General features: G+C 43.5%; 1 protein-coding gene and 1 long non-coding RNA gene across 2 annotated transcripts in view; one reads left to right on the forward strand and one right to left on the reverse strand.

Annotated features, from left to right (window-relative positions):
• Positions 1 to 210: 210 nt before the first annotated feature.
• Positions 211 to 12,664, forward strand: part of SYTL2 (synaptotagmin like 2) — a 60,847-nt gene continuing 48,393 nt past the window's right edge. The window contains exons 1-2 of the mRNA XM_050938084.1: positions 211 to 284; positions 3,104 to 3,575. Of these exons, the coding sequence (XP_050794041.1) occupies positions 3,475 to 3,575 (101 nt within the window). The 5' untranslated portion in view covers positions 211 to 284; positions 3,104 to 3,474. The remainder of the gene's footprint in view (positions 285 to 3,103; positions 3,576 to 12,664) is intronic.
• Positions 4,127 to 11,935, reverse strand: LOC127046082 (uncharacterized). The gene is made up of 3 exons (XR_007772950.1): positions 11,656 to 11,935; positions 11,255 to 11,394; positions 4,127 to 4,389 (listed from the first exon to the last, which is right to left on the reverse strand). It is a non-coding gene; the product is annotated as an uncharacterized LOC127046082 (long non-coding RNA).

Here is a 12,664-nt window from a genome sequence, read left to right on the forward strand (position 1 = left end):
TCTCTGCCGCTGCCTTCTTTTTTGCTCTTACTTTTCATTCCTTCCTGAGTTAGTGTCCAGCTAGTTTTAGCCTCAAGAGTCAGGAATTGCCCTACAAGCTAGCCATTCTCCATTTTGCCCTCTGTTCTGACTATCTCTGGCATAGGGGCTGGAGCCGTTGTTGAAGAGAATAGAAACAAATCAGCATTCAAGACTTCAGACTGTGCTTTATGGGTGCAAGTTAACTGGGATTAAAATGGTGTGCTCTTGCAGAACCGTGCACCACTGATTCCACGTAATAAGATGTGTGTGATAGCTCCAGTGTTTTATATTTTTGCTTTATTTTTTTTTTAAATTCCATATGCTCTGTCTAGTAATGGAGGAGGGCAGGCAGTGCCTCAACTTGGTCATATTTTATTATGTGATTATAAAGTATTAATAATAAAAATCCTTACTGTGGAACTATATTGTAAAAGATCTGCGGAGAGCTAGACTTCATGCACCATGTTATTCAGCACTCCATCATGGCAGAAGGAATAGAACTCTGATGTCCCTGCTCTGGAAACATGGGCTGCTACCACTTGAGCATAGGGAGAATATAGTCACTAGCAGTACATGACCCATGACATGTAGATAAGCAGTTCTGAGACCCTCCGGTGGAGAGCAGTGGCTCACACATGCAGTAGAAGGCTTTTACTGTAAGGACAGGGCAGGTGCAAGGATGTTTCATGCCCTAGGCGAAACTTCCACCTTGTGTCTCCTCCTACCCGAGCCCTGTGGCAACCCTCTGCCCTAAGGTGCCCCACCCCGTGGCAGCTCCCCACCCCCAAGGCACCCCCCCCGGGGCAGCTCCCCGCCCCCCGGGGCAGCTCCCCTCAGCCCAGGGAGCCGCGCAGCAGCTCCCCGCCTCAGCTCACCTCTGCTCCGCCTCCTCCCCGAGCACGCCGTTGTCGCTCCACTTCTCCCGCCTCCCAGGCTTGCTGCGCCAATCAGCTGTTTAGCGCCACAAGCCTGGGAGGGAGAGAAGCAGAGCGGGGCGCTGTGTTCAGAGGCGGAGCAGAGGTGAGCTGGTGCGGGGAGCAGTTCCCCTGTGTGCCGCACCCCCCCTTACTTGCCACAGGCAGCCCTCTCTGTGCCCCCTGCCCCAGGTCCCTCTACCTGAATGATGATGACGACGACGACCAAGATGGTCGAAGATCCAGCCGCTGCGGTTGCCGCCGAAGACCCGAAATGCCACTCCCCAAATGCCAGCGCCCTAGGTGACCACCTAGGGCTTGTGCAACCCATTAGGCGACCTGTGTAAGGAATTTAGGTTTGGCTAACCTGGGACCTGACCGTATTGTTCGGGCAGAACTTTCACTAAAGTCATTGGGAGTTATATATATAGATATATATTAAGTGGCAGGATTTTGACCACCCTTGGAGAGAAGCTGGGAAGTTAACATGCCTGTCAAAGCTATTGCTGTCTCAGTTAAATCTGGGAAGCTGACTTTATAATTGTATAGTCTATTAACTTTTTTAAAAATTTAAAATAAAATCCTATAGAAACTGATGGTTTACCACAGTGTTTACCACAACAGGGTGCTGGTCAATCACTGGGGCTTCTTGAGGTTGTCACAGTAGAAATCATAAAAATAATAAGCTTGGTGTTGCCAACTCTCAGAATTTCATTGTGAGTATTGTGATATTGGATGTCTTTTTTAAAGCCTAAGACTTTCCTGGAGTCATGAATCTCAGCCTCCATTTAAAAACAGAAGTGTTGTGGGTTCTTTTTTTTTTGTTCTTTGTTTTTTTTTTTTTAAAAAGACCTCATAACTGCAGAGAAGGAATTGAAAACATGACCCAAGTGTATCTGATGTTCAAAGACCAGAAAGTAAATAAAGGTGTGTGTGTGTGTGTGTACATATGTATGTATACACCTCTTGATTTTTGGGTGCCTGACTCACAATTTTTGAATGCCTGGAGATGGCAATACTGTTCATTCTATCTACCCAACTTGCCTGCACCTTTTTTCTGAGGGTCTTTGCAAATATCAGTGAATGAGTGCTCAAATCTCCTGGTACATATACTCATTTTACATAGGTGAAACTGAGGCACAGAGAAGCTAACGGACTTGCCCAAGGTCACATAGGAAGTCTGAAACTAGACACTATTTCTGTCTCCCAGTCCATACCTCGCAGCACCAGGCACAGAAGTCAGCAATAGTTTTATGGTTGTGATTTTGTTTCCTTAAATCATCTTAGTTTTAGTTGTCCTCTTCCTCTGATTTTAACATTTAACATCCAGGAGGAACTTACTCTCTATCTTCCAATATGTAAATTATGGCATTGGCCAAAAATATGTTTTAATGACCATTTTGTTATGAGCTTGTGTAACGCCAACAGACCCCGGTCGTCGGCAGGCAGGATCAAACTGGGGACTTTTGGAGCTTAATGCATGAGTCTCTACCACATGAGCTAAAAGCCAACTGCTTGTTAGCTAAAGCTGTAGAGTAGAATCATTTTTTCTCTCTCTCTCTAAGTGGTCTTGGTGCCAATAGATGGGACAGAACTCCACACCCAGAAAGTGTGTGTTTTACACTTGCAAAACAGGTTTGACTTGAAGTGACTGCTTCATTTGTGTTTTTTCCCCCCCATACTGCAGATTTTGAGATCAGGGCCGGCTTTAGGCCTATTCCACCAATTCCCCTGAATCGGGCCCCGTGCCCCGTGAGAATCCCTTCCCTGGCTAGAGGCACCTTTTCAATTTTTACTCACCCGGCGGCGCCCCGGGTCTTCGGTGGCACTTGGACGGCGAGTGCTTCACTCGCTCCGGGTCTTTGGCGGCACTTTGGCGGTGGGTCCTTCAGTGCCACCAAAGACCTGGAGTGAGTGAAGGACCTGCCGCCAAAGACTCGGAGCACTGCCCAGTGAGTACAAGCCCCACGTGTTTTTTTTTGTTTGTTTTTTTTGTTTTTTTTAAAGTCATCCCTTCTGGGGCCTCGTCGAAACTGTTCAAATTGGGCCCTACACTTCGTAAAGCTGGCCCTGCTTGAGATGAGGTACTTAAAAAAAAAAATAAAAATAAAAATTCTGCTCCCCTGCTTCTTAATGCTAGAGCTTATTCTTCCTTGTCTCTTTCGTAGGTGATGTCTGACTACAGCTGCTCCACGTTGGATTAACAGTATTTGCCTGGTCAATGAACTGTTGTGTTATGAAGCAGAGCTGAGAGACTGGCACCTCTGCAACATGTATGTGATCTGAATAATCAGGAATGCAGCACTCTGTTGTGAGAGCCTCTTGCCCGGAGAAGCACGTGCCATTTCTCCTACAAGAGAACAAAGTTAAGGGCTTTTTATCCCACTGACTGTAGCCCAGTCCCAACGGTTGGAGTATTTTGTGAATCCCACAGATCTGGGATTTCTGTCTCCTTTTTTGCACCTTTCACATTGACTCCTGGCCAGCCCCTACCAGGACTTCTAGGATTCTAAAGGCTTCTTTTAAATCTGTTAACAAGATGATTGACCTAAGCTTCCTAACGGAGGAAGAACAAGAGGCAATAATGAAGGTGCTCCAACGGGATGCAGAACTCAAGAGAAAGGAAGAAGAGAGGGTCAGGTAAGAGACTAAAACGATCCCAGCCCACACAGAATCTTTGGCTAGTGCAGGAGGCAGCTACCTGCTTGCAAGGAGGGATAAGCGGAAGGTTGTTTCTTTCCTTTTCTACATTGGGGGGGATCCTGTGGCTGTAGTTGCACCAGCACAAGCCCCTAGTGTAGACAGGCAGTGTTGCTTTCGGCCACAACTTTCATGGACACAGCTTATCCTGGTTTCAAGCAGGAGTAAGCTGTGCTAGTGCAAACAGAAGCTTTATAGTGGCTTTGGACTGCTACCTGGATAAGTAAGTACATCTGTGACTGAAATCCACAGTGTAGATCAGCCCTTAGCTTCCTTTGCGATAGAAGAGTTGCTTGTGTACTGACTATATTGACTATCCAAGTCAGTTCAGGTGCTATGATAATGGTTCCCAGAAAAATGGGACAGGGAATCAAAAATCTGAAAAATTGGAATGTTTTATAAACATGCATTTGTAACTCTTTTCTGAGGTGGGATTTGAATTTTACTCTTTAATTGTTTTTAAATGCAGCTGGTATCTCCAGGATTCCAGCTTTTTCCTTTAGTTGATGTTCCTCAGATACCCACATTTTATTTAAACACTCTGTAATGACACCAGGGGATGGTGCTCATCTACCGAGGTCTTTCATGCGAAGCATTCTGAGCGTGTGCATCTCAAATAGGGAGTGAGATGGCAGCCTGCTGCTTTGATGTGTAAGCTGGTTCCCTGTCTTCAGGAGAATAGTGATGCCATAACTGCTGGCCTGCTGCCTCAGTCATCAGTTACTCGGCTGAGCTTTGGGTTGTACAGCTGTGTCTGTATGTAGCAAAAACAGTGTAGAGATAGGAAATAAATAAGGATCTGGGATGAGAAACCTTTGTAGAAGGGCTGAATTTGAAAGCCATTAGAGAACGCATTCCTAACATCATAGAATATCAGGGTTGGAAGGGACTTCAGGAGGTCATCTAGTCCAACCCCCTGCTCAGAGCAGGACAAATCCCTATCCTAACAAGCTGTTCTTAAAGGTCCAGTTCTTAGAAGTACCTGAAGGGGAAACTTAAACAGTATTAACTACGTAATTTTGCCTGTTGCCTCAGAAATGGATGTTGCTTTTGCATATAGTGAGTTAGGATGGACATGTTTGTCTGTGCTGTAGATACATCAGCACTAATCAAATCCTGGGGTTGTTTTGCGTGATGCATGTCTCGGGGGGGGGGGGGGAAGGGGTGAATTTGGAATGAAAACCAAATCACACGGGGTTGAATGTGGTCAGGGTGGGTTTTGCCTAGGCGCCCAGCCATGAAAGAAGCATCTGAGAAAAGCAGCCATCACTGGAACACCAAATACAACACACTGCTGTTTCTAGTGGTCTGAACGTATCGTATAAGTTTTGATGCATTTGCTTTTCCCCTGTTCAAGATGGTGCGCTTTCATGAGCGTGGCTATATGATAATGTACCCAATAGTATCAGTTGGCCTGTTTCATTGCAGATATGGTTTATATCCTCATTAGAAAACAGTTTCTCAGAAGCCAGGCTGAGGAAACTGGAAGCATATGCCTCGAGTTGTCTGCCCCGATCATGAACCATGACAAATTTAAATTCCTCTTTTTGTAAATAGCTGCCTGGTCTTGGTCTTCAACTAAGTCTGACTTCAGGAACATCTAAATCTGTGACATTTACACAGCCATGAAGAGTTGAGATGAAGAATGTCATGTAAACATTACACCTTGACAAGGTGCTGAGGGGTGATTGTGGGTATATAATGGCAGTATTATACTAATAATTTCTTATACTTCACATGATCTTTGTGCTGCTAGAGAGAAAATCTTACGCCTTGGCTACACTGGTGCTTTACAGCGCTGCAACTTTCTTGCTCAGGGGTGTGAAAAAACACACCCCTGAGCGCAGCAAGTTACAGCGCTGCAAAGCACCAGTGTAAACAGTGCCCCAGCGCTGGGAGCACGGCTCCCAGTGCTGCAAGCTAATCCCCACGGGGAGGTGAAGTATCTGCAGCGCTGGAAGAGCTCTCTCCCAGTGCTGGCGCCGCGACCACACTCGCACTTCAAAGCGCTGCCGGGGGAGCGCTCCCGCAGCAGCGCTTTGGAGTTCGAGTGTAGCCAAGCCCTTAGTGTTGAAAGAACTACTATAGCAATCTAATCCATCCACGATCTGCATATTGTGTGTTCTCAGCATGCTCATTGATTGATAATGTCACAAAACACTTCTCAGAGCTGTTAACTCCCTTTCAAAGGAAATAGCTGTAAAATTACACTGGATCCTGCTTGCACAGTTGATCTCTGCTAGCAGCACCCACTGTTGCTGGCCCGGAGCTGTGAAGATTCCCAGAGAGAATATTAAGGTGGTGACAAGCAGGCTGGCCCATGCTTACCCCAGCATTCCTTCCCACCTCCCATGGGTTCAGTGCACATGAACTACCTGCCTATACTCCTGCACCTTTGGGTAAGATTATAGAGTGACACTCCCCTACCCCCCAGCCAGCACAGTGGCACTGCAGACACTAGAGCCCCTCCTGCAGCTATTCCTCTGCTGGCTGGAAACACACTAAAGAGTTGGGAATGGAGTGTGTGCTTTCCCCCCGCTTCCCTTTCTGAAGCAAGATATGCGTGGGGAGGGAAGAGGGCATTGTCTCCCCTTCAGAACCAAAAGGGAAGGTGAAGGTCTTTCCACCTTCCAAACCTTAGACTCCATGTGGGAGAAAGTTTTCACCCTCCCACCTTGTCTGTGTGTGCAAGGTGTCCCCCCTCTTTCCTCGATTGCCCCATTTGGGGCTGGGGCACAGGCACATTCATGCCACCATGGTTGGGAGTGGGGCAGGAGCATGGAGTTGTGAGCTCAGTAAGAGGTCCTAGCAGAGAACTGTCGAAAGGCTCGACACTACTTCTCTAAATATACTATTTATTACTGGAGGGTGGGGAAAGAGGAAGCTAACAAAATTAACCCTCCCCCCATAAGAAACACAATTTGGAGTAAAATTTGAAATCGGTCTCTGCTGTTCCCTGTTCTGGGATAGGGATAGGGAAAGGGATCTTCACAGGGCCAGAGTAGTTGCCACACAGTGTGAGCTGCCCTGGCTGACGGTAAGGTGGGTTAAGGACAGAGCCCTGGTTTGGCTGCAGCGTGATCCCTAACTGCTCCTTACTATTTTGTGGTTCAGCGTAAATACAGCGTAGGGATGTTTCAGTAGATCGTAACATACAAAAATACGCTGATGTTCTAAGTTCTAGACTGTGATTTGATGAGGTCACCTGTGGTAGAGTGACTGACCGCTGTCACCATGGTGTCTGGAGCAGCAAAATGTGACTGCTTTCACGTTCGGATACCCTGAGTGGCTATGTGCCCATCCTCCCCAGCAGAAGCCTTTGGAATCGCAGGCAATGTTGTCATGGCTTCTGCTCTCATTTGTTTAGTCCTTCTGTAAATGGAGAGGGAGGCTAATGATATGGAAATTCTGATGTGACAGCAGCTCGGTCTGCAACCACTACCCATTGCACAGTGTGCCAGGGCCAAGTCCCTTAATATTTACCTTGGTGTGATGCAACCCTAAGGACTCATAACACAAGGATTTACAAAAAAGAAAACACAACCCCAACTGTGGGCCTGATTCTGTCAAGTACTTCACAATCTCAACTCTCCCATAACTTTCAGTGCAAGTTAATCATGCTCAGAACCTTGTAGGAACGGGTCTTTTATCCCAGTCTTCCAGTGACTGACTTTTCATTTCATTGCTCCAACAGGTCAGATTCTTTGTACTGAAATTTCAGGGTTGGCGGGAAGAGTGTATGTGGAGTGCTGACTAGAAGGGTGGATTTGTTTTTAATCAAGTCGATGTAAATTAAATCACTAGTCAGGAAGATTTAATTTAATCATGGATTTCTGCATAAAAGTGCATTCTTGTTGGTTGTTATAAGCTTAATGCATGTTCTTCACAACTCAGAGATAGATGTAGGTTTCATTTTTAGAAAGTAAACACTATACATTTTTAAAGTGATTTATTTTAAAAACTTTGCACATTAGTTTTACAGCTATATCAGAAAATGAATGATTGTTTGATTATTTCGTTTACCAGAGGTAATTGAAGCAGATAGTTCACCTCCCAATGATTCATAAAAATCTCCAATTCAACAGGTTAATCAATATTTGGAGGATTTTCTTGCCATGCTGTGTTAGGAGGAGAACATCACCAGACAGACATTTTAAATTGTTTTAGTTAACTAAAACAACAGCGTTATGTATTCTGGTTTTTTTTCTTCAACAGCAAGCATAATATTTTAACAAAACAAGCATATGAATTTTTGAATGTAGTTTAACATTTAAAGTTTTTTAAAATCAGGTTTGTTTCTGTTAAAATTGTTAACTAAAATAGTTAAATATTAAAAAAAATAAAAATTAAATAGACTATGTCAGCCAAGTCAACATGAGACATAAAATATTGGCTTCTGCAGCTTACTCATAGACTCCAGGACTGGAAGGGACCTCGAGAGGTCATCGAGTCCAGTCCCCTGCCCTCATGGCAGGACCAAATATTGTCTAGACCATCCCTAATAGACATTTATCTAACCTACTCTTAAATATCTCCAGAGATGGAGATTCCACAGCTTCCCTAGGCAATCTATTCCAGTGTTTAACTACCCTGACAGTTAGGAACTTTTTCGTAATGCCCAACCTAAATCTCCCTTGCTGCAGTTTAAGCCCATTGCTTCTTGTTCTATCATTGGAGGCTAAGGTGAACAAGTTTTCTCCCTCCTCCTGATGACACCCTTTTAGATACCTGAAAACTGCTATCGTGTCCCCTCTCAGTCTTCTCTTTTCCAAACTAAACAAACCCAATTCCTTCAGCCTTCCTTCATAGGTCATGTTCTCAAGACCTTTAATCATTCTTGTTGCTCTTCTCTGGACCCTCTCCAATTTCTCCACATCTTTCTTGAAATGCGGTGCCCAGAACTGGACACAATACTCCAGCTGAGGCCTGACCAGCGCAGAGTAAAGCGGAAGAATGACTTCTCGTGTCTTGTTTACAACACACCTGTTAATGCATCCCAGAATCATGTTTGCTTTTTTTGCAACAGTATCACACTGTTGACTCATATTAAGCTTGTGGTCCACTATGACCCCTAGATCTCTTTCTGCCATACTCCTTCCTAGACAGTCTCTTCCCATTCTGTATTTGTGAAACTGATTGTTCCTTCCTAAGTGGAGCACTTTGCATTTATCTTTATTGAACTTCATCCTGTTTACCTCAGACCATTTCTCCAATTTGTCCGGATCATTTTGAATTTTGACCCTGTCCTCCAAAGCAGTTGCAATCCCTCCCAGTTTGGTATCGTCCGCAAACTTAATAAGCGTACTTTCTATGCCAACATCTAAATCGTTGATGAAGATATTGAACAGAACCGGTCCCAAAACAGACCCCTGCGGAACCTCACTTGTTATACCTTTCCAGCAGGATTGGGAGCCATTAACAACTACTCTCTGAGTACGGTTATCCAGCCAGTTATGCACCCACCTTATAGTAGCCCCATCTAAATTGTACTTTCCTAGCTTATCTATAAGAATATCATGCGAGACTGTATCAGTCATCTTCACCTTCATTTTCCTGTTTGTTCATAATCTGGAAAAGAAAAACAAGCTTTCCTGCTTTTTCAGGTTCCAAACGATTTCTCAATTTGGAATGAATTAGTCCAAAGGAAGAAAATATTCTTTTTACACTGGCAGAAGAAGCTACTGCTGTTAAAAGTGAGATTATTACTTCAACAGTCTCTGAATCCAAGTGCTTAAGTGACTTCCATCAGTTCATGGTGTGACTTTTTTTTAAAACATCAGCTAACATATGTTTCTTGAATAGTTCACCTTTAGCTCTGAAGTTTATTATAGTTGGCATTATGGAGGGATGATTGGCTATGACATGGACATCCAGCAATTCCTCTTCTTCAGCAGTTAAGGTTTGACCCTGGTACCGAGTATTGAGAATATTTGCAAGAAAATGAGCTGGAGATGGTGCTTGTCTCATTCGTTTTTTTTAATACTTGTAATTTAACTGTCATTGCATATTTCTCTTTTTAAGATCTCAATTCCTTCCAAATTTCAACAGTGTCAGCAATAAAACAACTATTTCCCTGAATTTTGTTCAAGGCTGCAGAAATAGGTGTCAGGGTACTCAGCATGCATTGAACATTTCTTTTAAGCCCAATATTGAGAACTTTGGCTGTGACAATGCCATCTATTTTTTTTTCACAATTTTGCTCACAAACTGTCATCAGATTAGGCCACGTCTTGATATAGTGCTCAGAACGGTCCACTACTGAGTTCCATTGCACGTCTTGTGGGAGAGTTAGCTTGGTTCCTCCCACTTTTTTCAGAGGAGCTGCAACCGTATATTATTAGCTTGGGACTCTTTTCACTCTTTCTTCTAAATAATTTCTTCTCATCTTGGATACATTTGCAGCACTGTCCGTGACCAAGATGCATACTAGACATGTGAATTTTTTTTCACAGTTTGTTATAGCTTTTACTGATGATAGCTTTTACGGTTATAGCTTTTACTGATGATACTTGTAAATATTTTGCTGTGTGTGTTTCCTGGTATATCAATTGTTTCTGTAAGGAAGACATTCCCTTCTTCTGTTGTCACACAAGCACATACTACAGGATCGTTGGGGACATTGCTCCACCCATCAAGACTCAGGTTAACAATTTTACCCTATATACCTTTTGCACACTGCTCAATTTCTCTTTCATACACTTTATCCAGCAATTTGCCTGTGACATCTGCTCTGTTCGTGGACTGTATCCTGGTCTTAATGACTGAACCATGTTAATGAAGTGTGGGTTCTTAATCATACAGAAAGGAGAGTTTGTTGCATAAACAAACGGGGCAATTTTTTAATCAATTACCTGTTTTTGTAATTTGCCAGTTCTTATCACAAACTTATCTACGGTTGTTTCTGGATGATGGAGATTTTTTTTTCCCCCTTTTTGCTACAGGTGGCTATGTGACATATGTAATGTGACTGAAACACTATCGTTGGCAGATAACTCTGAAACTATAGAAAATGATGGTAATCTTGAAGGTGGATAGTCTTCAGAATCCTATATGTTGAAGATGGATTCTCCTGACCAAAATAAGTCAATGCAATTATTTAATAATTATTACCATTACATTCACTGAGACTCAGTACTACTTTAAAGGTGAAATTGTAAAAGGAAGATCTACCTATTTCAGCTATTTATTTTTTATCACAACTGCATCTAAAATGATAGTACCATAGAGCAATGCTTCTCAAAGTTGGGCTGCCGTTTGTTCAGGGAAAGCCCCTGGCAGTCCGGGCAGGTTTGTTTACCTGCCGCGTCCGCAGGTTCAGCCTATGGGGGCTGTGGGAAGCGGCACGGCCGAGGGATGTGCTGGCTGCCCTTCCCGCAGCCCCCATTGGCCTGGAGAGTGAACCGCAGCCAATGTGAGCCATGATTACCTGCCGCATCCACAGATTCGGCCAAACAAACTGGCCCAGACCACCAGGGGCTTTCCCTGAACAAGCGGTAGCCCAACTTTGAGAAGCACTGCCAGAGAGTAACAACTGTATTTTTTGCTCAAACCTGAGAATAGTCAAGAAGGAAGATAGGCAGTCCTTAAGAAAGAAATACGAAATAAAAAAGTTTACCAACCTGAAGATCCTGCATGTTCAGACATGTTCCTTTCATCATCTTCAACGCAGCTTCCTTCTGAGAAGGAACACTTCTCATGATGATGTTTCATTTGGACAACCGGGCCTTGTATTTCTTTGTTGCACTGTTTGCATGCCTGTCTAACTCACAGGTAGAGGAACTTCATTAAAATATTTCCAAACTGGGTCTCCTTTACTCCGCTCCGGTCGGTGGGGAGAGAAGGACACGGGCTGCCTGCTGAGTTTGCTGCAGGGCACTGCTGTCCTCCATGCCGCTGCCCCCTACAGGGAGGCCGAAGCAGCGAACAAAAAAAACAAAAAACAGCCGTGCCGCCCTAGGTTTGGGCGGAATGCCAACTTGTAGAATCTGCCGCCCCAAGCATGAGCTTGCTCAGCTGTTACCTGGAGCCAGCCCTGTACGGTAGATCTCAAATCAACGAAGGCTACACTCAGAAAGACCTCAAGACTTCTGGAATATGTTGCTCAAACAGTTTCACTTTTGTTTCTGCTGCATGTCCCTCCCTTCTCACATTTATCTCCAGACTTCTCCTTGTCTAGATCTATTTCGTCCCCAACAATCTTCTGTTCATTGAACTTTTTGAAACGTTGCACTTTTAGAGAGAGGTAAGGGATTGACTCTGTGTACACAAATTTGCAGAGGGACAATAGGGTTGAAGTCTGTTATTTCTCACCTCTATATATTATTTATTTTAAAACGTTTTTTGCTGTTATCTCTGGACACACAAATCCACAGTTTGAGAACTGCAAAACTAAGCATCTCTGATGGTATCTTCTAGACTGAGCACTGAGTCCCATTGGGGAGATAGAAAGATTAACCTAAATAATCTATACAGCAATCTGTAAAATTGGGTCTCTAATCCATGAACTATTGGAACTCATTTACAAAACTTTTTCATCAACATTCCACAAATACATTATCTCATACTGTAGAATTAGAATTTACAATCTTAGAATTTAGATATCTTTGTGCCATAATGTATCTTAATTAAAACTATCTTTAGATAAAGTGCTTTTTAAGGAAAAAACTATCAAAAATCCAATTAAAATAAAAATACCTGATTTTTAATTTTTTAAAAATTTTTATCCACCCTGCTCCCTAGTGAAAGACAAAACCGCACTGTATGTACTGCATTAAATTAAACAGCCAGTTGTACATTGCAATGGGCTAAAAATTAATGTGCATATGGTAACTTCCATCCCAATAGATCGCTAAGCTCTTGAAGTAATACAGTACAGTTGAAATGCAGTGACATTTGGGGTATGGATGGCAGTGTTTAAGGGATACATCACATGCTGTACAACAGGCAGAGATACCTTTGAATGACAAATCACAATGTTCACAGGTGGCCACTGTCATAAACAGATTGTTAAGGGTTAATGTCTCTTCTAC

This window comes from Gopherus flavomarginatus, chromosome 1 (genome assembly GCF_025201925.1).
Source record: "Gopherus flavomarginatus isolate rGopFla2 chromosome 1, rGopFla2.mat.asm, whole genome shotgun sequence".
NCBI classification, from domain to species: domain Eukaryota; kingdom Metazoa; phylum Chordata; order Testudines; family Testudinidae; genus Gopherus; species Gopherus flavomarginatus.